Source organism: Heteronotia binoei, chromosome 15 (genome assembly GCF_032191835.1).
Source record: "Heteronotia binoei isolate CCM8104 ecotype False Entrance Well chromosome 15, APGP_CSIRO_Hbin_v1, whole genome shotgun sequence".
NCBI classification, from domain to species: domain Eukaryota; kingdom Metazoa; phylum Chordata; class Lepidosauria; order Squamata; family Gekkonidae; genus Heteronotia; species Heteronotia binoei.
Genome location: NC_083237.1, coordinates 27,203,325 through 27,231,186, shown reverse-complemented (window position 1 = coordinate 27,231,186; position 27,862 = coordinate 27,203,325). Strand labels below are relative to the sequence as shown.

Sequence of the window (27,862 nt, the reverse complement as noted above, 5' to 3'; positions counted from 1 at the left end):
ATAAACAATAAACCAGGCAGGTTTCAGAGTCCCACTAGACTCTATTTTACACAGGCTGTCTGCACCTTCTGGGGACTCAAAATGCTGTTTCTTCAGATGTTTCCCCTAACTTTGGCAGTGCCAAATCATAAAAATAGCACACTTCAATCACTCTTCCACACACACATAGAGAACTCCTGGCTGGTGTCAGTATTCTCCCTCACAGACCCTTTCACACTAGCTATCTTCCAGGACTCACACCCCTCAATACCGATGCGTCTCAGCCCCACAGCTAGTCCTCTGGTCTGAGTCTTGGGTAACCCTGCTGACCACCAAACTCCAGTTCTCACCTCAGTGTGTATTTGTGTGATCCTGTTTGTACTTGGAGATTGCCTGATGTGCTGGCAAAACCTCCCTCAGAGAGTTTCAAACCGCTTGAAAACTCCCTCTTTCAAACAGAGTCCACTCAGTTCTGTCTCCCACAAGGAGCCCAGCCCCTCTGGCCGTTCTCAGCCCCTCGTCCAGTTGGTTTTACAACTGCCTGACCTAAGCCCACCGTCTTCACTTCAGACTCGTATACTGAAGACCTCTCTCAAACACTCCCTGGCTCAGACAAAAATCCTAAATTTTCTGCTGAGCAAACCTCAAAAGGATACTTTTCCGTTGCTTGGGCAACATTCCAGCCAATCGCTGCAAGCATGTTTCTCAGTCATTCAGGCTAAGTGCCTGAGTCCATCACAACAGCCCTGGCAGAAAGAGCTTGAATAGAAATCCAGTGGAAATTGCTTTCCTCATAGCTCCTGGCTACTGCTTCTTCGGCTCAGGACAGCCAGGAAAAAAGCTGTAATGGCGGGAAAACATAGAAGCTTCTAGAAAGCCTCCCCCCCCCAGTCTTCTTCTCCCAATTCAATGATGACTAGACCCAGGGCCGGATCTGGGGGGGTGCTTGCCCCAGGCAACAATGGGGGGGGGGGCGCCAAATTGGGTATGGAGTTCATTCTATTCTATGGGTCCATAAGATAGAATGGGCCTATAAGCGGGCATCATTTTTTTAATTTTGCCCCATCTCAAAAAATGTGTAGATCCGGTCCTGACTAGCCTTCATGATCCTCAACCTGTCAAGGTGAAAGTCAGCAAAGTAGCTACATCCCCTCCTCCCAACATGCCAATTCAGCAGCTGTGTTGCTCAAACCCAGCAATTTATATTTCCAAATTCAGCAGTTATGTTGCTCCACCCAGCAGTGTATATATACTCAAACTCAATGTGAATTTCAGTCATTAAGAGCAACAGCTGTCATGGCAACTTGTTTGCGTTACCCGAACAAGGTGGTGATCGTGACTGGTGGCACCTCAGGCATTGGTCTGGCCACTGTGAAAGAATTTGGTAAGAATGAAGTGGGTATGAAAGAAGGGGCGGTTTCTGCCAACAGTGGCTGGGTTCAAGCCTGCCAGGAGTTTGGACATCTTACTCCCCAATTAGGGTTGCCAAGTCCCTACTGGCCACCAGTAGGGTGGGGAGAGAGGAAGGGTTGCCATGTCCAAGTTGGGAAACTCCTGGAAATTTGGGAATAGAGCCTGGGGAGGTCAAGGACCTCAGTGTGGTACAATGCCATAGACTCCACAGCGTATTGTTGGAACTCTCTGTCTGGGGCACTGATGCTCTAATTCTTGGTGCTTGGGAGGGGAAACAGTGGGAGGGCTTCTAGTGTCCTGGCCCCATTGATGGACCTCCTGATGGCACCTGAGGTTTTTGGCCACTGTGTGACAGAGTGTTGGACTGGATGGGACATTGGCCTGATCCAACATGGCTTCTTTTATGTTCTCCAAATGGGTCATTTTCTCCAGGGAAACTAGTCTCTGTTGTCCGGAGGTGATCTTTGATTCCAGGCAGGCATCTTTACTCCCTACAACTCTAATCTGGGATGGAGGAAATTTAGGAGAGAGGGAAATGTGCACTTTATATTATGAGAGGCGTTTTTGTCTGTCCTGCAAATGTAACCTCAGTGTGTGGGTTCTGTGGGGCAGAACTTGGAATGAATCTTTCAGTATTTCAGAAGATAAAACTAGGCCTTGAACTCAGCAGGAGCTCACAGAAGTGCAGCTCCTGAACCTTTCTGAGGGTTCCCCCTCTTCCTCCCCAGCTACCTATATTCTCCATTGACTAGTAGGTGCAGCTGCATAACAATCCCTGGATGAGCTCCACCACCTATTTTTCTACAATATGACCCCTGGATAAAACATTTTGACTTTTCACTTAACGTCATTTCATGTAACAAAAACACAGAATTTAGTAACACAACAGAACAGTGATCTTTAGGATTACCGGGTCAGACCGACACAGAAGCAGGGAAGGGGAAGCAGTTTTCGGAAGGAGGGGTGAGCAAGCAATGTAATGATGTCATGCGGAAGTGAACATCATCACATAAGTGATGTTGCATGGCAAAATTCTACAGTGTGATGGTGTCACTTCTGTGTGATATCATTACATTGTATTTGAGATTGGAATTCCCTTCTGCCAGCCATCTGGCCAGCGGCGAAGAAGAGACCCAAAAATCGGAGGATTCCCCCTCCCCCAACAGGGGATCCCCCTCCCCCAACTAGGAAAGTCCAAACAATTAACTTCCCCCTCGTTCACAGCTTGTGACTCTCAAAGTCCATTTCCAGCTTCATCCTCTGTGTACCGGCTTCCAAGACGAAGGTCCCAAATGAGCTCCCCCTTAGATAACACAGCCCAGGAACAATAATTCTAAAATTTACAACTTAGAACAAAAGTCTCCCTCCCTTACCAGTTTCCATCCATAAATCTCAGTTACCTCAAACAAGAAGAGCCTAGGACTAAGGTGCCAGCTCCCTGCTTCCCTCCTCTGCTTTCCACAGGTATTGCACCCTTCTGCATCTAGAGGCTCCACTGTCGCCTAGCGTGCCAGATAGTCTAGAGCTGGCCCTGCTGAGAGTCTGTGACTGGCCCCAAGGCTGCCCGGTGAGCTTCCGTGTTATAGGATGGGCTCCCCCTCCTGCTACCGCTGGCCCATTGCCCAGGCTAGAAGTATAACCGGGGAATGATGCTGTTGGAGAAAATTCATTCCACTGTATAGAAAAGGCAATTGTGTGCGCAATTGTTTTGTTAAAAAAGAATATCAAATTTTAACACCAGGAAAACAAGTTTACTTGTATAGAATAACAACTTAAGGACATTGGTGATGATTTCACACTTTCTTAATGATGTTTCCTCCCCCCCCCCCCCGCCCATGATTTCTGAGAAATGAAGGGGAGCTGTGATCTGCCCACAGAAGGCTGCCCCTCCTGAGACTGAAAAGAAGTATTCCCCACCCCACCCCTCTCCAAAGTGTTTGTGGGTTGTTTTTGGAAGGGCTGGAGATCCAAAATGGGGGTGGGGGGAGAAGGTGAGTATTTTAGACCAGTCAATAAACTTTGTGATGTAGATCTCCATGTGTTCCAAGCCTCTGAGTTTTGTCTCCATTCTTTTCTCTCCTTGCCTTCCAGTCCGCCAGGGGTCCAGTGTGGTCTTTTGTTCAAAAGCATCTGAAGGTGAGTCCAGAGCACTTTCCCTTTCCCCACAACCAGCGGGTCCCCTTGTTTGTTTTAAAAATGAATATGCCAGTTCCACAGAAAATTTTCTTGCGGAAGCTTACAAACATAATGAAATTATACCAAAGCATAAGAATTGTGAGTTTAAAAAAAAGATTTAACAGCCCAGGAATTAAGAAGCCAAGCTAGAGAATTACAAAAACAAAACATTAAGTTGCCAAAATTGATTTTCATAAAACAGGCCCCATGCCAGAATAGGGTGACCATAATGTTTGAAGGCCAGCCAGGGACACCTCTGGGGGGGGAAGGTAGGGGTGCGCGTGCGCGAAGCGCGTGTGCACCGCCGGAAACAGGAAGTGACGTCACTTCCGGTGACGTCATGCCACCGCCGGAAACAGGAAGTGACACCACTTCCTGTGACATCATTTCCCCGCGTCACCTGCCGGAAGCGGGAAGTGACATCACTTCCTGTGACATTACTTCCCCCAAATGACATCATTTCCCCCAAATGCCACTGCCGGAAACAGGAAGTGACTTCACAGCACTTCCTGTGACGTCCCCAAAAATCCCCCAAATATCACCGCCGGAAACAATTTTGTTCTCAAATCCTGTATATACTTCATCAGTATATGGGATAAGGCACTTTCTCAACTGTGCTGCATAATGCAGCCTATTTATTTTGTCCTGTTTGCTCTGTTGGCTCTATCTGCGCCACCTTCATCACTTTCGGGGTGTGGATCCCCCAGTGGGGTGGTCTCGCGACTCCCTCCGCCGGCTGTTTCTGATAGCCGTGCGCCCCCTCTTTCATTTGATATGTGTCCCATGCGGATGCCACCCTCCCGCCGGGAGATGCCGCAAAATGAGCCCCCTCGAGGCTTATGGTGGCAGGGCTCGGGGGAAGCGAGCTAGACTGCTGTTCTTTTGAGGGGTCATAGAGTGTTTCGAGCCCGTCCCTGTGGCATCGGTCCCATCGTTGTGGGGCCCAGGGGGCCGGCGCAGCGGCACGCTGAAGCAGCCTGTCGGTCACTTCCGGGTTCCTGTCCTGCATCTCGACCTGTGTTATTAGTGACAGGCTGCTTCGGCGTGCCGCTGCGCCGGCCCCCTGGGCCCCACAATGATGGGACCGATGCCACAGGGACGGGCTCGAAATACTCTATAACCCCTCAAAAGAACAGCAGTCTAACTCGCTTCCCCCGAGCCCTGCCGCCATAAGCCTCAAGGGGGCTCATTTTGCGGCATCTCCCGGCGGGAGGGTGGCACCCGCACGGGACACATATCAAATGAAAGAGGGGGCGCACGGCTATCAGAAACAGCCGGCGGAGGGAGTCGGGAGACCACTCCACTGGGGGATCCACACCCCGAAAGTGATGAAGGTGGCGCAGATAGAGCCAACAGAGCCAACAGGACAAAATAAATAGGCTGCATTATGCAGCACAGTTGAGAAAGTGCCTTATCCCATATACTGATGAAGTAAATACAGGATCTGAGAACAAAATTGCACTAGAAGACACAAACACAAAGCTCCCTTACACTGAATCAGTGCTTGGGTCCACCAAAGTCAGTATTGTCACATAAGAGAAGCCCTGTTGGATCAGGCCAGTGGCCCATCCAGTCCAACACTCTGTGTCACATAAGAACATAAGAGAAGCCCTGTTGGATCAGGCCAGTGGCCCATCCAGTCCAACACTCTGCATCACATAAGAACATAAGAGAAGCCCTGTTGGATCAGGCCAGTGGCCCATCCAGTCCAACACTCTGCGTCACATAAGAACATAAGAGAAGCCCTGTTGGATCAGGCCAGTGGCCCATCCAGTCCAACACTCTGCGTCACATAAGAACATAAGAGAAGCCCTGTTGGATCAGTCCAGTGGCCCATCCAGTCCAACACTCTGCGTCACATAACAACATAAGAGAAGCCCTGTTGGATCAGGCCAGTGGCCCATCCAGTCCAACACTCTGGGTCACATAAGAACATAAGAGAAGCCCTGTTGGATCAGGCCAGTGGCCCATCCAGTCCAACACTCTGTGTCACATAAGAACATAAGGAGGGAGGGAGGGAAGGAAGGAAGGGAGGAAGGGAGGGAGGAAGGGAAGGAAGGAAGGGAAGGAAGGAAGGAAGGGAAGGAAGGGAAGGGAGGGAAGGGAGGAAGGGAGGAAGGAAGGAGGGAAGGAAGGAAGGAAGAAAGGAAGAAAGGAGGGAGGGAAGGAAGGAAGAAAGGAAGAAAGGAAGGAGGGAAGGAAGGAAGAAAGGAGGGAGGGAAGGAAGGGAAGGAAGGGAAGGGAGGAAGGGAGGAAGGAAGGAAGGGAGGAAGGGAGGAAGGAAGGAGGGAAGGAAGAAAGGAGGGAGGGAGGGAAGGAAGGAAGAAAGGAAGAAAGGAAGGAGGGAAGGAAGGAAGGAAGAAAGGAGGGAGGGAGGGAAGGAAGGAAGGCCACCCCCTCCCGCCAGCCCCCCCCCCATTTTCGGCCCCCTTACCTGCGGCGAGTCCGGCGGCGACGAGTCCGGCGGCGGCGGCGGAGAGGCCTTTCCGACGCCCTCCCGGGCGGAGGAGCACGGGGGGGGTGGTAGAGGCCCGGGAAGCGTCGGAAAGGCCCAGGGTGGTCGCTGGAGGGCCTCCAGCGGCCACCGCGGGCCTTTCCGACGCCCTCCCGGGCGGAGGACAAAGGGGGGTGGGGGTTTAGAGGCCGGGAGGGCGTCGGAAAGGCCCGCGGTGGCCGCTGGAGAGCCTCCAGCGGCCACCGCGGGCCTTTCCGACGCCCTCCCGGGCGGAGGACAACGGGGGTGGGGGTTTAGAGGCTCGGGAGGGCGTCGGAAAGGCCCGCGGTGGCCGCTGGAGGGCCTCCAGCGGCCACCGCGGGCCTTTCCGACGCCCTCCCGGGCGGAGGACAAAGGGGGGTGGGGGTTTAGAGGCCGGGAGGGCGTCGGAAAGGCCCGCGGTGGCCGCTGGAGGGCCTCCAGCGGCCACCGCGGGCCTTTCCGACGCCCTCCCGGGCCTCCGCCGCCACCGCCAGGCCCCGTGCGCGGGCGGGGAAGGCAGCGAGTGAGGGAGGGAGCGTCCCTGCGCGTGCGCAGGGCGATCTGCGCACGCGCAGGGTCGCTCCCTCCCTCACTCGCCGCCTTCTCTGCCCGCGCGCGCGGCCCCCGGCTCTCTGGCTGGCTAAACCGGGACCTCTAATGGTCCCGGTATACCCAGCCCGGGAGCCGGGAATTGGGGGCCAGATTCGGGAAAGTCCCGGGAGACCGGGACGGTCTGGCCACCCTATGCCAGAAGCAGGTTATGAAAATCATTTTAGAAGAACAGCTCCAGAGCCAGTTGTGGAATAGTGGTTAAGAACTGTGGACTCTAATCTGGAAAACCGTTTGATACTCCATTCTTCCACATTGTGCTGAAAGTGCTGCACTGGTTGCCCATTGCGTACCAGATTCATTTCAAGGTGTTGGTTCTTACCTTCAAAGCCCTATATGGTCAGGGACCTGCATACCTTAGGGACTGCCTTTCCCCACATGTTTTTGGAGAGCACTTTGGTCTGAGTAAAAAAATTTGTTTTCAATCCCCAGCTCTAAAGAGGCCAGGCTCATGTGAACTAGAGCTAGGGCCTTTTGTGTAGTAGCCCCACACTGGTGAAATGAGCTCCCGGAGGAGGTAAGGGCCCTGCGAGAGCTCGTACATTTCCACAGGGCCTGCAAGATGACACTCTTCCACCAGGCATTTGCAGGTTAGATTATTGGCTACTACAGTCTCCAAATAATATCTGGACCACCTCTTGCAATCTGCTTCATATAGAATGTCTGGACCATTAAGATTTGCTTTACTGAGAACATCTAGCTGGAATAGTAAGACCACACAACTAAGATTATAGCACCTGAAACGTCAGTTTCTACGTTTTAAATTATTTTTATTGTTTTAATGTTTTGTGGTATGTTTATATTCATGCATAGGCATGACCATGTGAGCCGCCCTGAGCCTGCCTCGGCGGGGAGGGCAGGATACAAATTGAATAAAATAAATAAATATATAAATAAAAGCCAGCTGGGTGACCTTAGGTCAGTCACAGTTCTCTCAGAGTTGTTCTCTCAAGAGCAGTTCTTTCAGAGGTCTCCAACTACCTTACAGGGCACCTGTTGTGGAGAGAGGAAGGGAAGGAGATTGTAAACTGCTCTGAGACTCAAAGTGAAGGGTGAGGTATAAATCCAACTCTTCTCCTTCCCCTTTTCCTTCTCCTCCTCCTTCATTATTCCTGCATGTATTTAGAACTGGGGCACAACTGGAAAGAAAGATGCAGGAATGCGGTTCCAGCTGGCTTGGTGTCAGGAGTAGGGATGTGCAAAAAAAAAAAAAATTCGGAAATACACGGATTCGGAAGTATACGGGGAAAAACAATTCGGATTCCCCGTATACTACTGAATACCGTATTCGGAATAGCCGCATATAGGGTAATGCGCGGCTATTTCTGAATATACGGCCCTATTATACCCTAAGGGCCATTGAAATCAATGGCAAATAGGGTATATTTGAAGCCGCCTGGAGGGGGGGGTTGAGGGAGAGTCCCCAAATTTGCAGGGGACCTGCGGGGGACTCTCCCCTCCAACCCCCCCAAGTCCCAAAAAGATTGGGCCACGGGATCCCATTCCAGGGGCACCCAAAGAGGGTGCCCCTATTCCATCATTACACCCTATGGGCCATTGAAATCAATGGCAACATACGGCATAATTAGAGGCTACTGGGGGGCAGGGGGTTTGAGGGAGAGCCCCCAAAACTGCAGGGCAGCTTCAGGGGACTCCCCAGCATGCAACCCCCCCGGGCCCCAAAAGACGGCACCCATCTGTGGGCACCCCAAAAGGAACACTGCTCCCAATGGTGAGAAAAAACCAATTAGAGACACTTCCTCACTGCAATTGCCGTGGGAAAAGTGGCTCTGGGGAGCAGGAGGTTTTGAGGAGAGCCCCCCAAACTGCTGTGCAGCTTCAGGGCACTGTCCCACACAAAACCCACAAGGCCAAAAAAAAATTGGACCAGGGGGTCCAATTCCTGGGGCACCCAAAGCCAAACCTAACTTCACACCAGAGAATCTCTATAGGACCCAAATACACTACATCCCTCTATCTACTCTATGAACCCCGCAGGCCTGGCACCAATATAAACTCAGTTGCCAACGTCACTGCCACACAAAACACAATCTGCAGCAAACTCAGATGCCAGCTCTCCAGCCCTGCCCCAAACAACACGGGGAGAGCTGGCCAACCACAAAAAGCCTGCTGGTTCTGGGTCTCTCACCCAGGTGCCAGCTTCCCTACCACAGAACACACAATCTACAGATGCCAGCTTTCCAGCCCTGCCCCAAACAACACGGGGAGAGCTGGCCAACCACAAAAAGCCTGCTGGTTCCGGGTCTCTCACCCAGGTGCCAGCTTCCCTGCCACAGAACACACAATCTACAGATGCCAGCTCTCCAGCCCTGCCCCAAACAACAAGGGGAGAGCTGGCCAACCACAACAAGCATGCTGCCTCTGGGTCTCTCACCCAGGTGCCAGCTTCCCTGCCCCAAACAACACAACTCTAGTCTCAAATAAGAGAAGTGGTGGACCACCACACCTAGCTCTACATCATTCTGTAACACAAAGCAAGAAGCATTTTGACTTACCTTGAGTGATGGATGGTTGGCTGGTCCCGGCTCTGTCGCGTTACCTAGGGTGCACCACGAGGAGGCGAGCCAGAATTGCACCCCAAATGAGGAAGATCACTGGGAGGGCCTCAGATTATGTGAGAGGAAGGCAACCATTCCTTCTCTCTCAGCTCAGCAGTAACACACCAGCATCACTGTCCCATTAGAGGGACCTCAGCATTGGTATGGCTGCTGGCTGCCTGTCATCATCACTGGCACCTCCCTCTTTCTTCCTCCTGCCCCTGAAAAAAAACTGGGTAGGTTATGCCTGTGGGTGCTGTCGGTTACAGTTGGGGGCTGCAATGGCCCTTTCAGTATTATTAGGCATGTGTGGGTGGAGGACAGGAGAAATTTGGATCGCTTTGCAGTTTTTAAACCAGCATTCACTTTTGGTTTGGGGAGGGATGAGGGGGGAAGGGATGCACTGCCAATCAATTTGTGAGTGAGTTTTTGGGCTGTCTTTGGACTCTAGTCAGTTTTTATTGGAGGAGCGTTTTACAACCATCTTCCAAGCGCGGGCCAAGAGAGGATGCAGGCACAAGTAGGTGCTCACTTCATTCAATCTCAAAGTCCATGTTTGGGGAGCCGAACAGAGGCAAGTTCACCTTCAGGAAGATCAACTGCTGCACTGTCCAGGGTTGCAGGCGATTGCGATGTGGGCAGACAATGTCGCCCATATGTGAAAAGACGCGCTCGCTCTGCACGCTCGTCGGTGGGCAGGAGAGGAACGCCTTGGCCTCGGTGGAGAGGGCCAGCCAGACCCCCTCCTTCGTGACCCAGTAGTCCAAAGGAGACACTTCCTGCGGCTCGAGGGGCTCAAAAAGATAGTCCCACACCATCGCAGCACCCGTCTCCGCTCTCGGTGCCCTACCGCTCCTAGAGGGGCCAACGACCCGCCCGATGAATGTCACCTCAGCACTCCTCATGGTGTGAGTCTGGTGGGAAACACTGCCTAGCTGGGGAGCCTGGGGATGAACAACAGCAGCGGAAGTTGCACTCGCAGATAAGCTGCTTCCACCCCCCTCCTCTTCAACTATTGACACTGGGCCCCCCCTGACTCTGGAACGCTCGACCTTCTGGGAGAGCTCGTCTCGCCAGCGATCGAGCCCGTTGGCCCGCTCGGCGACTGTGCCCTTAAGGCGCGGGTCTAACATGGCCGCCATCATGTAGACCTTAACCTGGGTGAAAGTCTGAAAGCGGGCCTCTAGCCCAACCTGCAGCCTAACAACCAGGGCGCGCACTGCTGGAAGAACGTCTACACGGCCTTGAGCTGGCACTAGAAATGAGGCCAGGTCCTCATGGGCCATCTGGACCATGGGGACAACCAGTGCGATGCTCGCCGTGTCAGACGAGAGCATTTCTGTGTAGGTCTTGAAAGGCCCAAGAACCTCCACAGTCTGAGAAATGACCACCCAATCCTTTTGGGTGAGACGGTTCTCATCCCGAAAGACCCTCGTCTCAGAGACAAAGGCATCCAGGGCTGCTCTCTGCTCCACCATGCGCTCCAGCATGGCGCAGGTGGAGTTCCAGCGTGTGCTGACGTCACCGAGCAGGCGGTGCCATGGCACGCCTGTCAGTGTCTGTTTCTCACGCAGCCGATACGAGTCCGTATTGCTGCGTGAGAAGTGACCCGTGATGTGGCGACATTTCTGGAGCAGAAGTCGGTACTCATGGGTCGCGGCTTGATACAGACGATCCTGGTTTTTCGTCTGTCCCAACGCGTCCTTGACCACGAGGTGGAGAAGGTGGGCCACGCAAGGAAGGCGTTTTAGGCCCTCACGCTGGACAGCCGCCTTGATGTTTGAGCCACCATCCGTCACCACGAAGCCCTTGGCGACGTCCCTGCTGCCTACCCAGCCCTCTAACTGCTGTGAGAGGATGGCTCTGAGAGTGTCCACCGTGTGCGGCGCGTCGACTGCTTCGGCGTGCAGCAAGGCACAGCGATAGCCGGCCCGGCGGCCCTGACCCTGCCTGTCACTACTGCCACCCCCACCCTGCACCTCACTGGGTTGCCACCAATGCGCAGTCAGGGAGAGATACCCCTCGAACGCATGTTTGGAGGTCCAAATATCTGAGGTGAAATGAACAGTCCCCCCGGCAGCACGGGACAAATGCTCCTTCACCACAGATCTGGTAGCCCTGAAAAGAGCTGGCACAATGGTCCTGCTAAGGGTGGTTCTAGCAGGAATTTTGTACCAGGGCGCCAGGTACTCCAGCAACCCTCGCACCCCAGGATTCTCGACAACTGAAAACGGAAGCCCATGGGCGACCGACCTGGCAAGGTGCCAGGCGATCACCCTCCTGCTGTGCCTGATTCCCCCTCTTGGCACAGAGGTGCCCCTACCAAACATGTCAGGCAGAGATGCCTGGCGTCCCTGTTCTCCCACGGAACGCTCCTGGAGAGCGGGGGTAGTCGCAATGGGACGGACCCCCTGGCTGGGTGGTGTTGTTGTCCGCTTGGACAACACAGCACCAGCCTGCTTCTCCCCCTTAAGAAGCACCCCCGGGTGGTGCTTCCGCAGGTGATTTCGAATCCCCCCCGGAGTCAGGTGGGCAGGGTCCCGCCCACAACTGATCCAGGCCCTGCACAGCTTGCACTTCGCATAACGTGGATCCTCCATAAGTTGGAAATTCTTCCATACTTCAGAGGTGAAAGGATGCCCAAACTGACTGGCAGGTTGGGTGTCCGGAGCCACCTTCTTTGGCACAGAGACACATCGTGCCTCGGGGTGGCAGGAGGGGCTGGCCGCCGGGGGAAAGTGGGCGGAGATAGAGGCACCTCGTGTGTCTCCATCTCTTCCCCCTCCACCCCATGCGGCCTCCCCTCCTGGCCATCCCCTGAAGGTCTGCTGGTGCCCGAAGGATCTGAAGAAGGGGGCTGGTCCTCCTCAACCAGCTTCTCCTCCAGCTCCTGCACAACACTCTCCACCCTCCTTGGGGTGATCATTTTGGACAGAAAACTGTCCCCAAAGCTCATCTCCAAGGAGGGCTGCTCTTGCTGCCCCTCCTCTGGCTACTGAGGCCGAGCGACATCAGCTTGAGGAGAGACTGCCCAAGCAGCAGACCCCTGCGCAGTGCCAGCACCTAATGGCACCTTTGCTGGGGGCGCCCCAGCAGCAGCCTCGATGAAGGGCCCAAGGCGGGCCTTCTTCTTCATCACACTCCGGCCAGAGGTCGGAGTACTGGAAAGCGGCTGTGGAGTGGCCCCACACACAGGTGGGGGGGGGAGACCTGGGTCCTCCCCCTCCTCCTCCCCTCCACCCCTCTAGTCTTCTCCTTGGCCTTGCCCCTAGGGCCCCTCTTCTGCTGCCTGTCACTCATGTCACCCTTGGCCAGTCTCACAGAACCTGAACTGAGAGTGGGGTTTTTTACAAACCTAACTCACTGCACTGTACCCTGAACCAACAGGTGCCCTGACTTCTTTTTTAAAAACCCTCCCACCAAAGCTTGTTTATTTGGTTTTTTGGTCCCTAACCTGTCCTTCTTTGGGTTGGGGTAGTAGTCTGATAAAGTTTAGGAGACTAGGTGATCCTGCCTCTACCTGGCTGCAGTTTTTAAAAGGCTACCTTGAGATGAAGGCAATCCTTGTTATATTCTCCTAGTTAAACTTCTCCTAACTAGATCCTGGGACAAACCTGATTTCCTTGCAAACTAGAAATCAGGTGTCCCCTATAACTAGAGAGAAGCTGTGGTTTACCCTATGGAAATCTAAGGATGCACCGGCTTTCAGTGGCTGAAAGCAAGATGCACTGCAACCCTAGTCTCTTTAAAAGGGAGCCTGATGTGGCCTATTAGTCACGCTGCCTTTTATGAGAAACCTAAAAACTTTTTAAAGCACCCCTATCTGGCCTACTTGAATTGTGAAAGGAGATAAAGCCCTAAACTGGATTAATTTTGTTTTAAATTTCAAAAAAACACAATCCCTAAAAACACCCTTATTAGTGGGGCAGCCTATTTAGTGGCCCTAGCCAAACCGAGAGCACACTCAGATTCCAAAAATCACTCTATAACAACAAGAAAGTGACCCAGCCCACACACACCCTCGCCAACCCCCACACCAACCAGAGGTAATTTTAAGAAACCAAAACAATACCAGCAGAATCACAAAAGGCCAAGCAAAGCAACTCAAGTGTTTAAAAAGTGGCCTTTCACCAATAAGAAAAATTAAGCCAAATCAGTGAACAACACCCCCCCACCCCCAAACCAAGAAAAGTGACAACAGGAAAAAAAGGCCAAGCAAAGCAACTCAAGTTTTTAAAAAGTGGCCTTTCACCAATAAGAAAACTCAGGCCAAATCAGTCAACAACAACACCCCCACCCCTAAAACCAGAACCAGGAAAAGGGGGGACAAAAGTGGCCTTTTCAACAGTGAAAATTAGGCCAAACAGCACCCCCCCCCCAATAACCTGAAGAGAAAAGTAACACAGCAGCAACACAACACAGCAGAAACAAATCAAACAATGAAGCAGTAAAAAACTCAACTTTTAATAATACAGGAACTTCCCCCCCCCCAAAAAAAACCCCTTCACCCTAACCCCAAGAAATCCAAGCCACCCAAATCAGGAGAAGTAAAAGGACACTGCACTTTAAAAAGTCCTCTCACTAAATTAAGATATGGGCAAATTAGCAAAAACCCCCCACCCCAGGCCCCCACCCCCAGCAGAACCTAACCCCAACCCCAAATAGGCTACCCTACCCACCCAGTACTCACCCACCCAAATCTGGACAAGTAAAGGGACTCTAGTCCTTTTACCAACAAAAACTAAAACAAGAACCCCAAAACTGTCTTACCTTGTCTTCTCTGAGTCCAGGGAAGTAAGGCTGAGTGAGAGAGCAGCAGGCAGCAGCAGCTGAAGCCAAGGGCCAGCCACCAGAAGCAGCACAATCTCTCTCACACACACCAAGCCACACACCAATACAGCAATAGAGGAGTCAGTCCAGCAGGAAGACTCCTTAAAAAGGTTCTCTGGCCCTACAGAGAGCAATTTCAAAAAATAGCACTGCTCTCTGATTGGCCAGACAACAGTGCTTACTTGGATACCCAAGTAAGCAAAAGATCAAAAATAACAACAATGTAGCTGATGGCTGGGCCATCAGCTACACAACAGCCCTGCAAAGCATGCATTTGCAATGCATTTTGCAAATGCATGCTTTGGATTGGCTGCTGGGGCTCCTCTTCCCCCTCCCCCCCTCTCCCTGATCCCAGGGAGGCTATGTGAGAGGCGGGAAGAGGCCACTAAAGGCGGGAAAGCAGCTCCTTTGAGGCTGCAGAAGCCATTCCGCCTTTTGCTTTGACAGCTATATACTTCCGAATAGCTATTCGGAAGCATACGGCGAGCCGTATTCGGCTGCCGCATAATAGGCGGCAATGGGAATCGGCTACAGCCGATTCCGAATACAGCCGAATCAGTGTTGATTCGGCTGTATATTCGGTTCGGCCGAACCGAATGCACATCCCTTGTCAGGAGTGTGGCCTAATATGCAAATGAGTTCCTGCTGGGCTTTTTCTCAAAAAAAGCCCTGAAAAAATTAACGGATAAGGCAAAGGCTGCACAAAAAAGGCAGGTTAGAAGTTTGTTGTCTGTTTTGTTTGTGTTACGTAGGTACGTTTGTATTTTCTTTGTTATGTGAATGTTGGAAAATAAAAACTTTTGAACAACTGTTGTGTTCTCCCCTCTTGTAGCTCAAAAGGGACAAGAGATTCAGAGGGAGCTGCAGGCTTCTGGGTGCCCAGGGGAGGCTTGCTTCCAGGTCTGTGATGTTCGCAAGGAGTCAGATGTTAAGGTAGGTTAAAACAGGATGAAGACTGGTACTTCTTTGGGGATTCTTCTTCAGCATCTCCATAAAGTGTTCTTTCATCTCTGTACAGTGGCAAACTGAGACTATCGGGCAACCAGGATGGATTTTTTTTAACACACCCTCCTCTCTCTCTCTCTTGTTGTCATCAAGTCATGGCTGACTTATGGTGACCTCATAGGATTTTCAAGGCAAAAGAGGAATTCAGAGATGCTTTGCCATTGCCTGCCTCTGTGTGGCAGAACTGCATTTTTAAAATCAAAGGAGATACATTTGGCTGGATACAGCATAAAGCTGGTTTGGGGACTTGCCTTTAAGGGCCTTCCTCAAGCTGCACCTGGGTAGAGCACAGCCCATGCCCTCACCTTGGTACACCACTCTTTCTATACCCATTGCTAAAACCATAGTCACATTCTCAGGTGTCTAAATGCTCATGATGACAGTATTCTTCCAGGCCTTTCCTCTTGATTAATGTTCCTCTTTCATGAGGCACAGAGTGGTAAAGCAGCAGTACTGCAGTCAGAGTCCTCTGCTCACGACCTGAGTTCAATCCCAGCAAAAGCTGGTTCAGGTAGCCGGCTCCAGGTTGACTCAGCCTTCCATCCTTCAGAGGTCGGTCAAATGAGTACCCAGCTTGCTGGGGGGAAACTGTAAAAGACTAGGGAAGGCAATGGCAAACCACCCTGTTTAAAAAGTCTGCCATGAAAACGTTGTGAAAGAAATGTCACCCCAGAGTCAGAAACTACTGGTGCTTGCACAGGGGACCTTTCCTTTCTTTCATGAATTCAAAACGTGTTTGTCATCTGTGAAGGCACACATCTTTCCTCTGCTTAAGTCTTTGCTTGGGATTCCACTTAATTTCTTCTTCAGCTTCAAGCTTCTAGCCCTCAGTCCCACAGCATGCCCTCTGCATGGTTGGTGCAAGTGTTTTGTGGAACCTGACAATGGTCAGGGCTCAAAAGTTGACTGCAAACCTACCCTCCTTGATTCTGGACCTACTCAGGTCAGAGGAGTTATAGCAGAGAGCCTATGCAGCAGTCATGACACTGATCTAATGAAGAATAATTTGTGGAACTAACAAACTGGAAAGGAAACAGAAGAGATTGACCTAGTTACCTTACCAAGTGAGAGACAGAGAGTTCTAGACTGTTCTAGGAAGAAAACCTCAAAATGGTTGGGTACAGATGGGCAGTTCTGTGCATTCAGGAGGCATCACAAATTGGGCTGCCCCAAAATGGAGCAGACTAATCCTGATCACACGCTCCCATGTGAGGCGCCCATATCTCGTGGCGGGGGAGGGCACTTGGTGTGTTCACGAGGTTGTTGGATGCCATCCCCTTGGCGCAGTTTTGGTTTCTTTTTTCCCCATACATTTTTAGTGGTCATGTGCATATACGCTTATCCCCTCATCTGCTCTTTGGCTGTGATCTTTAAAAAGACCAGTGAGGGCCTAGAACTGATTGGCAGATTCACACTGTCAATCCACCTTACTTGCACACTCCTGCGGTTAGATGCCAGGGAAGCCGGCTGGAGTGCGGCAGAACACTTTGCTACCCCTTTCCTACTGGCAGCAATTTGATCCGTCTGAGAGACATTGAAGTGTGAAGGCAAAATGGGCGGCAGCTGTGCCTGTCTGACCTTGCTTTCATTAATCCACTTGGGGGAAGTACCTACCTCGGTTTGAATTGGCCATCTGAATTCAGCCAATAGCATTCTGCCAAAGGACATGGAAAAGTCCCCTTAGAAAGAAGGTACTCCCCCTACAGTCCTCTCTGGCTGGGGCTTGCAATCTCTCCCTCAGCAGGATGTGGTATTGCCCCTTCACACATATGGCTCCTCTCCTCTGTTTCCCAGGCTCCTTTCCTACACATCTTTCCCTGTCTTCTCTGCTTGCTTCAGACACCTGGAACAGGTGCAGCTCACAGCTCTGGGACAGCAGGGCTCTTGATGCTGTTGTTATCCTTAGATCTCTCTTCCTCCCTGTTCCTGCAGAGGTTGATTCGGGTCACTGTAGAACATTACGGATGCCTGGACTGTCTGGTAAACAACGCTGGAGATGGTGAGTGATGTTCAGACTGTGGGGGTCTGGGAAGAATCCGTGGGATGTATGTGTCTGGCTGGAAGGGCATTGCTTGTTTATTTAGAAGCCAGAATGGACTTGCTCAATAAAGGGTTCGAGGAACTATAGCTTTGCAGGTGTTTCCAAAGCAACCAAAGAAATTACAGTAACCTAATAACACAGCAGATTTTGATTAAGCTCTTGGAATTCGCTTCCCTGAGGCCCCATGTCTCTTAACCCAACCTCTTCTAAAGGACGTACAACTTCATTTAAAGAAGAATCAACTGGTGGACTCTGCTGTTTGAGGATGAAGTGATGGCTGTAGTTTAGCTGGAGGTTTCCATACTGTTGGGGCTTTATGTGCAAGTATCAACCTTTGTGTCATGAAGGAGTTAAGCTGTTGTTTATAGGTTTTAACGGAGCAAGCTTAGCTTATGACCAATCAGATGCTGAGAGGATCTTCCTGCCACAGAAGGAGAAGGTCCTTTCATAATGAGGTGGCCTTCAGCCTGGCTTTTGCTGATCAATATTTTGGTGGCCGTACCTGCTCTCTGGCAGGTGCACAGGAGGAGGAGTTTGGGGAGGGTGAGTCTTCCTCCCTTTATTCTTATGTTGTTGTTAGAAAAGACACCACAATGGAGACAAGAGGGTGTAGATTAGTTAGACTGTTCTTTATTTTCTTTTATTTCCCATGTAACCCTTCCCTGATTTTATCTTGTAATAGAATTAAATGCACACAATTCTGCATTTGCTTTTTCCCTGTTACACAAATGCTTTGCTAATTTGTATCCTGCACATAGATTCATGTAGAAGAGGTTCATCAATGCTGATGAGCTATGATGAAACCTCCATATTCAGAGTCTGTAACTCTCTGAAGACCAGTGCTTTTACTTAAATTCAAACATGGGGACACGTCTCAAAACAAAAAACAGTTACAAAGCTTTTGGCTGATACCAATCCAAGTATAACTCTTCTTGTGGCAAAAAAAAAAAATTCTATGGTTTTTAATGACATTTTTTTCTTTGTGGCAGAGGTGGAATCCTAGCAGGAGCTCCTTTGCATATTGGGCCACACCTCCCTTATGTAGCCAATCCTCCAAGAGCTTGTAAGCTTTTGAAGGATTGGCTACATAAGGGAGGTGTGGCCTAATACGCAAAGGAGCTCCTACTAGAATCCCAACCCTGCACTGGCATATTTTATGCTTTGTACTTAGTACTTCTGGTTGTTTGGTTATCTTTTATATTATTGGTTTCTATTATTCTACCATTGAATTATCAAATTTGTTAGCTTATGAATGATCAAATTTGTTAGCTTATGGTCTGTGAGCACAAAGTATAGAATAAAGGAAAAATAAAGGAAAGATTCAAATGAGTATTACTTTAAAGGGGGGGAAAGAAAGATGAAATCCATTAGCACTTTGTAGGAGTGGGTAGGCATGCAACTGTCAGAACTGAAGAACTTCAAACGGATCCCATACTTGGTTGCAAAGCTAGGATTTTATTAGAAAGAACTAAGCACTGGAAGAGGCAAGATAACAGTGATGGCGAGAGCCAGCACCAACTCAATTTTATACACGTAAAGCAAACATCTCACAAAGCCACAATTCACACCGTTACAGGCACATCTGTCTTCTCACCATCACTATCAGTAGAGAGGATGCCTCCCTACTCCGAAGGCCATGCTGTTCGGCTTCAAAGGGTCCCAGTGTGAGAATGTGCAGAGACATAACATAACTCATTCTACAGCCCCAAATATTTTGGATACCAGTGGGGCAAGGTTAATTACTATTCAAGCACTTTGGGTTAAACAGGGGTTACAACATGGAGTCGGTTTGGTTCAGTAACAAGGCCGCTCTGATTCACAGTGAGAGTACAATACAGCATTGGTTGCATTATAAGAAAGCAGCAGTAAAGATACAAGTTCTGACATACTGCCCCCCCTAAGCGCCCCCTCCCGCGGGGCCCGCCTTGGGCTTGTGCGGGTATAGTAGGTGAAATTTTTTCAGCAGTTGCGGAGCGGCTACGTTCTGAGATTCGACCCACTCATCACAGCTCGGGGGGAAGTGTTTCCACCTGATCAAATAATACAGTTTTCCCCTTTTGACTTTGGAGTCCAGGATCTCCTGGACTTCATGGTGACTCTGACCCCTCACTGTCGTCGGAGGGGGCGGTGGGGCCCTGGGATGGAAGGACGTAGCACCAGGGTCTTTCCGAAGCAAGCTGCAATGAAAAACAGGATGGATCTTACTTAGAGCTTTGGGTAGATCGAGTTCCACCGTTACTTTGTTTATGACCCTTTTGATTTTAAAAGGCCCCAAGAACTTCAGTGCGAGTTTACGGCAGGACTGGGGGAGGGGAAGGTTTTTTGTTGACAAGAAGACTGTATCCCCCACCCTTAGATCCCACTCTGGGGAGTGTTTTTTGTCAAACTGCTTTTTGTAGGCTTTTTTCGCTTCCTCCAGGTTTTCCTGAATACCCTTCCAGCCTTCACGAAGGCCCTCCCACCATTGCTGGCATGATGTGGGTTTGGACGGGCTGGCAGGGAGGGTGAGTGTGGGAAATGGCTTGCCTTCGTAACCATTGATGATCTGAAAAGGAGAGGTTTTGGTAGAGCTATGGAGGCTATTGTTGTAGCCATATTCCGCAAAAGGGAGGAGGTCCACCCAGTTGGACTGTTGGAAATTAATGAAACAGCGGAGGTATTGTTCTAGAAGACTATTAACCCTTTCCGTCTGTCCGTCCGACTGGGGGTGGTAGGCAGAGCTCAGTCCTTGCTCAATGCCGGCTAGTTTGCAGAACTCCCGCCAGAAGTTGGCAACGAACTGTGTTCCGCGGTCGCTAATGACCTTGTCTGGGAATGAGTGTAGGCGTACAATGTGGGTGAAAAAGAGCTGGGCGAGTTTTTTGGCGGTGGGGAGTTGTTTGCACGGGATGAAGTGGGCTTGCTTTGAAAATGTGTCCACTACGACCAAGATGACTGTCTTGCCCTGTGAAGGCGGGAGCTCGACAATGAAGTCCATGGAGACTACCGACCAAGGCCGGGCGGCTGTAGGGAGGGGGACCAGGTGGCCCGGGGGTTTGCCGCCCCTCCGCTTTGCCATGAGGCAGGTGGGACATGAGAGAACAAATTCCGACACATCTCTTTTAATTTTTGGCCACCAAAACTGGCGGGTGAGCAAGTTGAGAGTTTTGACATAGCCAAAGTGGCCGGCCAAGCGACTAGAATGGCAGCGTTCCAAGACTTCCTTTCTGAGGGGAGTGGGCACATAGATCTTTTCATTGTGCAGCCAGAGGCCGTTTTCGGCTTTGACTAAGTTGGGTGGGCGGTCAGTCTCCTGGCTATACACTGAGAGGAATCGAGGCAGCAGGTCTGAATCCGGAGAGCCGGTCTGCCTGCCGGAGCAGGTGGTGACTCCCCCCGAAATGGCTGAGGGGGAAATTAGTGAGTCCACCACCTCCTCCCGGAGACTGTCGTGTTGCGGCATGCGGGAGAGGGCATCTGCCAAAAAGTTCTTAGAGCCAGGGATGTGTTTCAGCACAAAGTCGAATTTAGCAAAGAAGCCTGCCCACCGGATTTGTTTTGCAGTCATTTTGCGGCGCCCAGTGAGGGCTTCGAGGTTTTTATGATCGGTCCAGATCTCGAAGGAGACTCTCGCTCCCTCTAGCCAGGAACGCCAAGTTTTAAGGGCAAACATGACTGCAAACGCCTCCTTGTCCCAAACTGACCAATTTCTTTGTTCATTGGAAAATTTCCTTGAGATGTAGGCACACGGCCGGAGCACCCCATTCTCCCCTCTTTGCATTAATATGGCTCCCACTGCGGCGTCGGAGGCGTCGCATTGGACCACGAAGGGTTTTAGTTCGTCGGGATGAGCCAACACGGGTTCGGAGGTGAAGAGGCGCTTCAGTTCAGTGAAAGCTTTTTGGCAGTCAGGCGTCCACGTTAGGCGCGCGCCTGGCTTTTTCGCCTCGTCACTCTTCCCTTTGGTTTTGAGGAGTTCCGTGAGGGGGAGCATGACTGTAGCGAACCCCTTAATAAAGTCGCGGTAAAAGTTGGCGAACCCGATAAAACTTTGCAATTGTTTGCGGGTTCGAGGGGGTTCCCAATCCAGCACCGCTTGGACCTTTGCGGGGTCCATTGACAATCCCTCCCCCGACACTCGGAAGCCCAAGTAGTCCAGTTCTGTTTTATGAAACTCGCATTTCGACAATTTGGCATACAGTTTGTGTTTACAAAGGGTGCTTAACACTTTTCTAACCAGTGGCACATGAGATTTTAGATGTTGTGAATAGATAATGATGTCATCAAGGTACACCACCACCCCCTTAAAGAGGAAGTCCCGTAGCACTTCATTGATAAAGTTCATGAATACACCAGGGGCCCCTTGCAGTCCGAAGGGCATAACTAAGTACTCAAACTGTCCCAGAGGGGTGTTGAAGGCTGTCTTCCACTCGTCTCCCTCCTTGATGCGGACGCGGAAGTACGCGTCTCGGAGGTCAAGCTTGGTAAATACTTTTCCCTTTGCTACGGTGTTCAACAAGTCTTTTATCAACGGGATCGGGTAGGCGTTGGACATGGAAATCCCGTTTATCGCACGAAAATCTGTGCAAAGTCTCAGAGACCCGTCCTTTTTCTTTCGGAATAGGACGGGGGCGGCATGGGGGGCTGTGGCCGGTCGTATAAAGCCGCGTTTAAGATTTTTGTCCAAGAACTTTCGGAGTTCTGCTTTTTCCGCCCACCCCATGGAGTATAGTTTTGCTTTGGGAAGCTGGTGCCCTGGGATCAGCTCAATGGCACAGTCCGTAGGGCGGTGGGGCGGTAGCTCGTCCGCTTCCTTCTCGCTAAATGCTAATCTTAGGTCCCGATACTCCTTGGGGATTGTGGCGACTTCCTCGAGTGTGAGGCAAGCCCGCATGTTTTGGGGGGGAGCGTGCGGCCCCCATTCGGGGCGCCAGTGGTGGTGCTCGCACCTCCAATCGGGGAATCGGACGATTTGTTCCTCCCACCTTATGTCTGGTTGGTGGCAGGCGAGCCAAGCCGAGCCTACCACCACGTCGAAAGAGCAAGAGGGGGCAATTACGAAAGTCTCAATCCCCCAATGTTCCTCGGTTCCTACCGGGACCGCCTGAGTCTCAAGTGTACAGGGCTCCCCCCTCATGGGCCCCCCGTCCATCTGCTGGAATTGCATCGGTTGTGGCAGGGGCGAGGTGGCTAATCCCAACGCCTCGACTAGGCAGGGGGTGATCAGGTCTCTGTTACACCCTGAGTCGATTAGCGCTCGGGCGTGCATGAATCTCTTTAGGTTGGGGTTAAGGAGGGTAACGGCCATAAAAAGTAAACCCCCCGAGGCTCTCACCGTTAGGAGTGCCGGCTGTTGTTGGACCTGCTTTGCGGCACCCATTAAAGCAGGTCGCTGTCGTTTCCCGCCGACTCGGTGTCGTCCGACTCCTCGGTCGATTCTTCCACAGTCGCCAGGTCGGTGGTAAAATCCTCGTCAGTCGCCAAGGAAGTGGCGACGGAGCCCCGGCTGGGCTCCTTCGAGCGGCTACTCTTCTTCTTTTTCGGGCCCGGGGTGGTCGGCTTCGCCGTGGGTGGGGTGGTTCCCGCTTTCACTGGGCAGTTGGCGGCGAGATGATCCGGGCCTCCGCATCTGAAGCACTTGCGGGCGGGGGACGGAGTCGAGGTCGCCGGGGTCTTCCGCCCTTCGGTTTTAGTCGGGGTGTGTTTGGCCCCCTTCTTGGCCAGCTGCTGCCGCCGCATTCCGACGTGTTGGAGGTTGGTCTCCACTTCTCCGGCCAGTTGGATCCACCCGACCAGCGTGTCGGGTCTCCCTTGGCTGTAGCAGCGGTCGAGGATGTTCGGGTTCAAGCCATTGATAAACGCAGTGTATTTCATGACCTCGTTCCATCCCCTCGCTGCTGCGCAGTAGCCCAGGAACTCGGTGGCGTACTCGCGAGTGGAGCGGTTGCCCTGTTCTATGCGCTGAAGGGCGGCGACAGCCTTCTCCTCCCGCAGAGGGTCGCCATACTGGTGGAGCATCGCGTGCAGGAACCCCGCCACGGTAGCTAGTTCGGGCTTCCTTCCCATGAAGAGCCCCACGTACCACTTGCGGGCCGGGCCTCTCAGTCGGGACGCGATGTGGTACACTCGGCTGGCCTCGGTCGGGTAATCGGCACCCCAGTGGGTGAAGAACGTGTCGCACTGTATTGTAAAGTACTCCACGTCCTCGGGATTCCCGTCGAAAGTAATCTTCAACTCTCTTCCTCGACCCTCGGCTCCTCCCGGGGCTCGAGGTGCCGCCGGCGGTGGCGCTGGGCCCAGTAGGGCCGGCAGGATCGGGGCGGGTGGCGCTGGTAGCCCCGGAACGGGCGGAGCCGGTGGCGCCGGAGCGGCCGGAGCCGGCGGAGCTGGTGGGGCTGGGGCAGGCGGTGCCGGTAGCGCCGGGGCGGCCGGAGCCTGCGGGGCCGGGGCAGCCGGAGCCAGCGGGGCTGGGGCCGGTGGAGCCGGCGGGGCCGCGAGCGGTTGCCCCAGCGGCAGCCCTCCAGCAGGGACCCCCAGGACCGCAGTTTGCAAGGTGCGAAGCTGGTCGTAGATTGCGCCCAGGTTCTGCTGCATCTCTTCGGCCATCGACACGCGGGACCGATGCACGTCGTCGTGGATCTCCCGCACCCAGTCGAATAAGTCGTTGCGGAGGGTCCGGAGCTGGTCGTCTCCCCCTCGGGGCTCCGGGCCCTCTGCCTGGTCGTCGCCGCCGTCTTCGGTTCCCCCTTCGCCCAACATGCTTCTGTACCGTTGCTCCGCGGCGTCGATCGCTGCCGTAGACTTCCGCGGGCTCCAGGTTCGCGGGGCGGGGAACGCGTCGACCGAGAAAGGTGCTGGGACCTTAATTTTGCGCCGAACCCCCGTCACTTTTGGGTCGAGCGGCGGGTCCTCCGTTGGGGTGGTGGGCTCTCCGTCGTCTGGAACTTTTGCCGCCATCTGGCCAAGCCTCCAGTACAGATAAGCCACGAAACAATGAGGATCACTGTTATAATGTCAGAACTGAAGAACTTCAAACGGATCCCATACTTGGTTGCAAAGCTAGGATTTTATTAGAAAGAACTAAGCACTGGAAGAGGCAAGATAACAGTGATGGCGAGAGCCAGCACCAACTCAATTTTATACACGTAAAGCAAACATCTCACAAAGCCACAATTCGCACCGTTACAGGCACATCTGTCTTCTCACCATCACTATCAGTAGAGAGGATGCCTCCCTACTCCGAAGGCCATGCTGTTCGGCTTCAAAGGGTCCCAGTGTGAGAATGTGCAGAGACATAACATAACTCATTCTACAGCCCCAAATATTTTGGATACCAGTGGGGCAAGGTTAATTACTATTCAAGCACTTTGGGTTAAACAGGGGTTACAACATGGAGTCGGTTTGGTTCAGTAACAAGGCCGCTCTGATTCACAGTGAGAGTACAATACAGCATTGGTTGCATTATAAGAAAGCAGCAGTAAAGATACAAGTTCTGACAGCAACTCTCTCTGCAGCTCTGGCCTCTATGAAACCCTCTTTCCCTTTTGTATCCTTTTGCAAACAGGTTTTTTCGAATCAACAGATGAACTGACTGCCCAAGAGTTCAAAAAAACCATGGATGTCAATACTGTGAGCACATTATTAGCATCCAAGGTGAGTGTTTCTAATATATAAGCAGATTCCCTGTTCCTGGGGGCAGCTGGCATCCTCCAGAGTTGAAAGTCAAGTAGAAAAAAAAATGGAACAGTATATAGTTTAGAGGTGCAGAGCTTTCCCTGGGTCCTTCAGTCATCTGCTGCCCAATTGGAGATGGGCCATGGCTCTGTATCTAAGTACCTGCATTGTTCCATAAGGATTCATCCCTGCTATCTCCAGTTGCCAGGAGTTCTGCTAGCCCTACTGAGGAAGGACTCTGCCAGTGGATAACTCTAATCTATGTGGATTAATATAATGGTCTGCAGTTGCATACAGCAGCTTTGTGCTTTTTCTCTTATGAGGTCTGAGACATAAGAGAAGGTAGTGGAGAGGGCAGTGGCAACACAGCTTCAGGCTTTCTTGGAGGACGCTGTTGTCTTGGATCCCTTCCAGTCCAGCTTCCGTCCTGCCCATGGGACGGAGACAGTGTTAGTCGCCTTGGTGGATGATCTCTGGAAGCATCTGGATCAAGGCGGTTCGGCTCTGCTGATCCTTCTTGATCTGTCAGCAGCTTTTGATACGGTCACCCATGAAGTGTTGGCACATCACCTTGCCGATGCAGGGATACAGGGGCTGGCCCTACAATGGCTGGTCTCCTTTCTCCAAGGTCAGGGACAGAGGGTGGCGCTTGGGGGTGAAATATCCCAGCGGCACCCATTACAATATGGTGTGCCGCAGGGAACAATTCTGTCCCCAATGTTATTCAACATCTACATTGCCCCCTTGCCCAGATCATCTGGAGGTATGAGCTGGGGTGTCATCAATATACACATGACACCCAGCTCTATGTGCTGATGGATGGCCACCAGGATTCAGCCCCAGAGGAATTCAGTAGGACACTGCAAGCCGTGGCTGGTTGGTTGCAACAGAGCTGGCTGAAACTGAATCCATTGAAGACGGAGGTGCTGTGTCTAGGTTACAGGAGACTGGGATCAGAGATCAGGCTCCCATCCTTTGATGGGGCTCCATTGATGCCCATGTCAAGGGTGAAGAGCTTAGGGGCATTTCTGGATGCCTAACTATGGAGGCCCAGGTTACCACCACTGCCAGATCGGTCTTTTTCCATCTGGGTCAGACAGTTGGTCCTGTATCTCGACCCCCATGACCTGGCCACAGTAACCCATGCAATTCCAGGCTAAATTATTGAAACTCTCTCTACGTGGGGCTACCCTTGACCCTCCTCCAGAAACTCCAGCTGGTGTAGAACGCTGCAACACAGATGTTGACTTCGTTGCCTGTTTGGGCACGGATCCATCCTGTGCTGTGTGAACTGCACTGGCTACCCATTGAGTACAGTATCCGGTTTAAGGTATTGGTACTTACCCAGCATACCTTTGGGACCAACTCTCCTTGTATGAGCCCCGTATGTCCTTATGATCAGCAAACCAACAACTGGTGGAATGAGCTCCCCCTGGAGATCCGGGCCCTGCGTGATCTGCCTCAGTTCCGCAAGGCCTGCAAAACAGAGCCCTTTTGCCAAGTTTTCAGCTGAGGCAATGGGCATCACTTGTTATCGGCCTCCCCCCCCCCACTCCCCCTCATTCCTTCCCAGCGCTACAAGATCTGCTGGACCTGGACAATAAGTCACATCTGTGAGCAGAATCTGCCATCTTAGTTGTTGTATTTTTAGATTTTATAGATTTTAAATTGGTCTTTTACTGTTTTTACTGTTGACTGTTTTTATTATGTAACCTGCCCTGTGCCTGTTCTATGGGAAGGGCGGGCTAAAAATCGAATAAAATAAATAAAATCATTTCTCCTTATATTTTTGCCCAGTATGCACTGCCCTACCTACGGCAAACAAAAGGAAACATCATCAACATGAGCAGCCTTCACGCTACTATTGGGTTCAAGAATGCTCTGTCATCTGATACATCCCAGGTAATCCTGACCAAGGGTCAAATCGGTTGCTAATTTTTTGAAATGCTTCTGCTCTTGTCCTGAGCTTTTTATAAGCAGCTTGGCTGGCAGATGAAGGTTTGCACAGCATGGAGAGAGCCAATGATAGTGTCTACATTCTCCGTGTTTTGAAAAACTCCACCTGTGGGCTCTCATAAATCAAGTTATTCCTAAAGGCACAGGAGGAGGCCAGGCTGGGTTTCTCCAGGCCAGCTGGCAATTCTCACAACGAGGCTAAAACCAGTCCATAACCAGTAAAGGTTTTGTGGAATTTCGATTTGCTTTCTTCTCATTATCAGGCTGAATAAAGCTCATTTCAGCCTCAAAGCTGAAAATATCTTGCATCTTTCACCCTTCCTGGAGAACCCCAAGTGGGGTTGCCAACTGCTTTGAAAAAATGAAATATTCTCTCCCTTGAACAGATGTTTAACCTCCCCCCTCCCATTTTTTCTTACCCAAAAGGAGCAGGTCTTTGTGAGAATGCTGATGACTCAGGTGCTCGAAGTCAGTCTTGGAGGACAAGACGGTCTGGCCAGCCAACCCCCATCCTGTCCTCATTGGTGTGGCCAGCAAGAATTAAGAAAAATTCCTTCTCCCTTTAAGAGAAGCTTGGTAGCCACTTGGATTGTAGGCATTATTCAAGACCATATCATTAGGAAACCTCCCCTTTATCCACTTCAGAGTGTAGTCAAAGGTACAAGAGGAGGCCAAGCTATTTCTGGTCAGTTGGCAATCCTATTTCTTGTGCATTTCTCTTGCAGGGTGCTACGATTGCAATGACCAAAGCCTTGGCCATTGATGAGAGCAAATACGGAGTACGAGTCAACTGGTATAAATGATTATTATCATTATACAGAGTCTTGGATGCAAAGTGTCCTTTACAGAATACTCTCAGGGAAGAAAGACAGGTCCTCTGTAGCCCACTGCCAGGAACCACAGGCAAAGTTTTTTGCTAAAACAAATAAAGAGATAATAGAAGGGAAAACATAAAGAATGATTACATATTTGTACTGAAATAGTGTAACAGCCAGATAAATGGGCTGGGGTAACTTTTCTGGAGAAGGCATAAGTGATACAAAGTCTGCATATTTCTTTTCCCTTTCAAATGCTATTGTTTATAATAAGAAAAGCACAAAGAACAGATTAGGTACAAAACATGGTAACTTCTAAAATTACAGTTTAAGAAATAAATCCCATAGTTTT

The 27,862-nt window shown here is 51.4% G+C and overlaps 1 protein-coding gene across 1 annotated transcript; it reads left to right on the top strand.

Annotated features, from left to right (window-relative positions):
• Window positions 1-1,275: 1,275 nt before the first annotated feature.
• Window positions 1,276-27,498, top strand: LOC132583334 (17-beta-hydroxysteroid dehydrogenase 14-like). Its single transcript, XM_060254997.1, has 7 exons — window positions 1,276-1,363; window positions 3,484-3,528; window positions 14,873-14,973; window positions 16,978-17,044; window positions 24,630-24,718; window positions 26,537-26,641; window positions 27,421-27,498. The coding sequence occupies exons 1-7, from the start codon at window positions 1,276-1,278 to the stop codon at window positions 27,496-27,498; spliced, it is 573 nt and encodes a 190-aa protein (XP_060110980.1).
• Window positions 27,499-27,862: the final 364 nt, after the last annotated feature.

Bases quoted from the DNA above. Each gene is read 5' to 3' on its own strand.
- LOC132583334 (XM_060254997.1), top strand. From the start codon at position 1,276: ATGGCAACTTGTTTGCGTTACCCGAACAAGGTGGTGATCGTGACTGGT. The intron at 1,364-3,483 runs GTAAGAATGAAG...CTTGCCTTCCAG, and splicing joins GGCCACTGTGAAAGAATTTG to TCCGCCAGGGGTCCAGTGTG. The intron at 26,642-27,420 runs GTAATCCTGACC...TTTCTCTTGCAG, and splicing joins TGTCATCTGATACATCCCAG to GGTGCTACGATTGCAATGAC.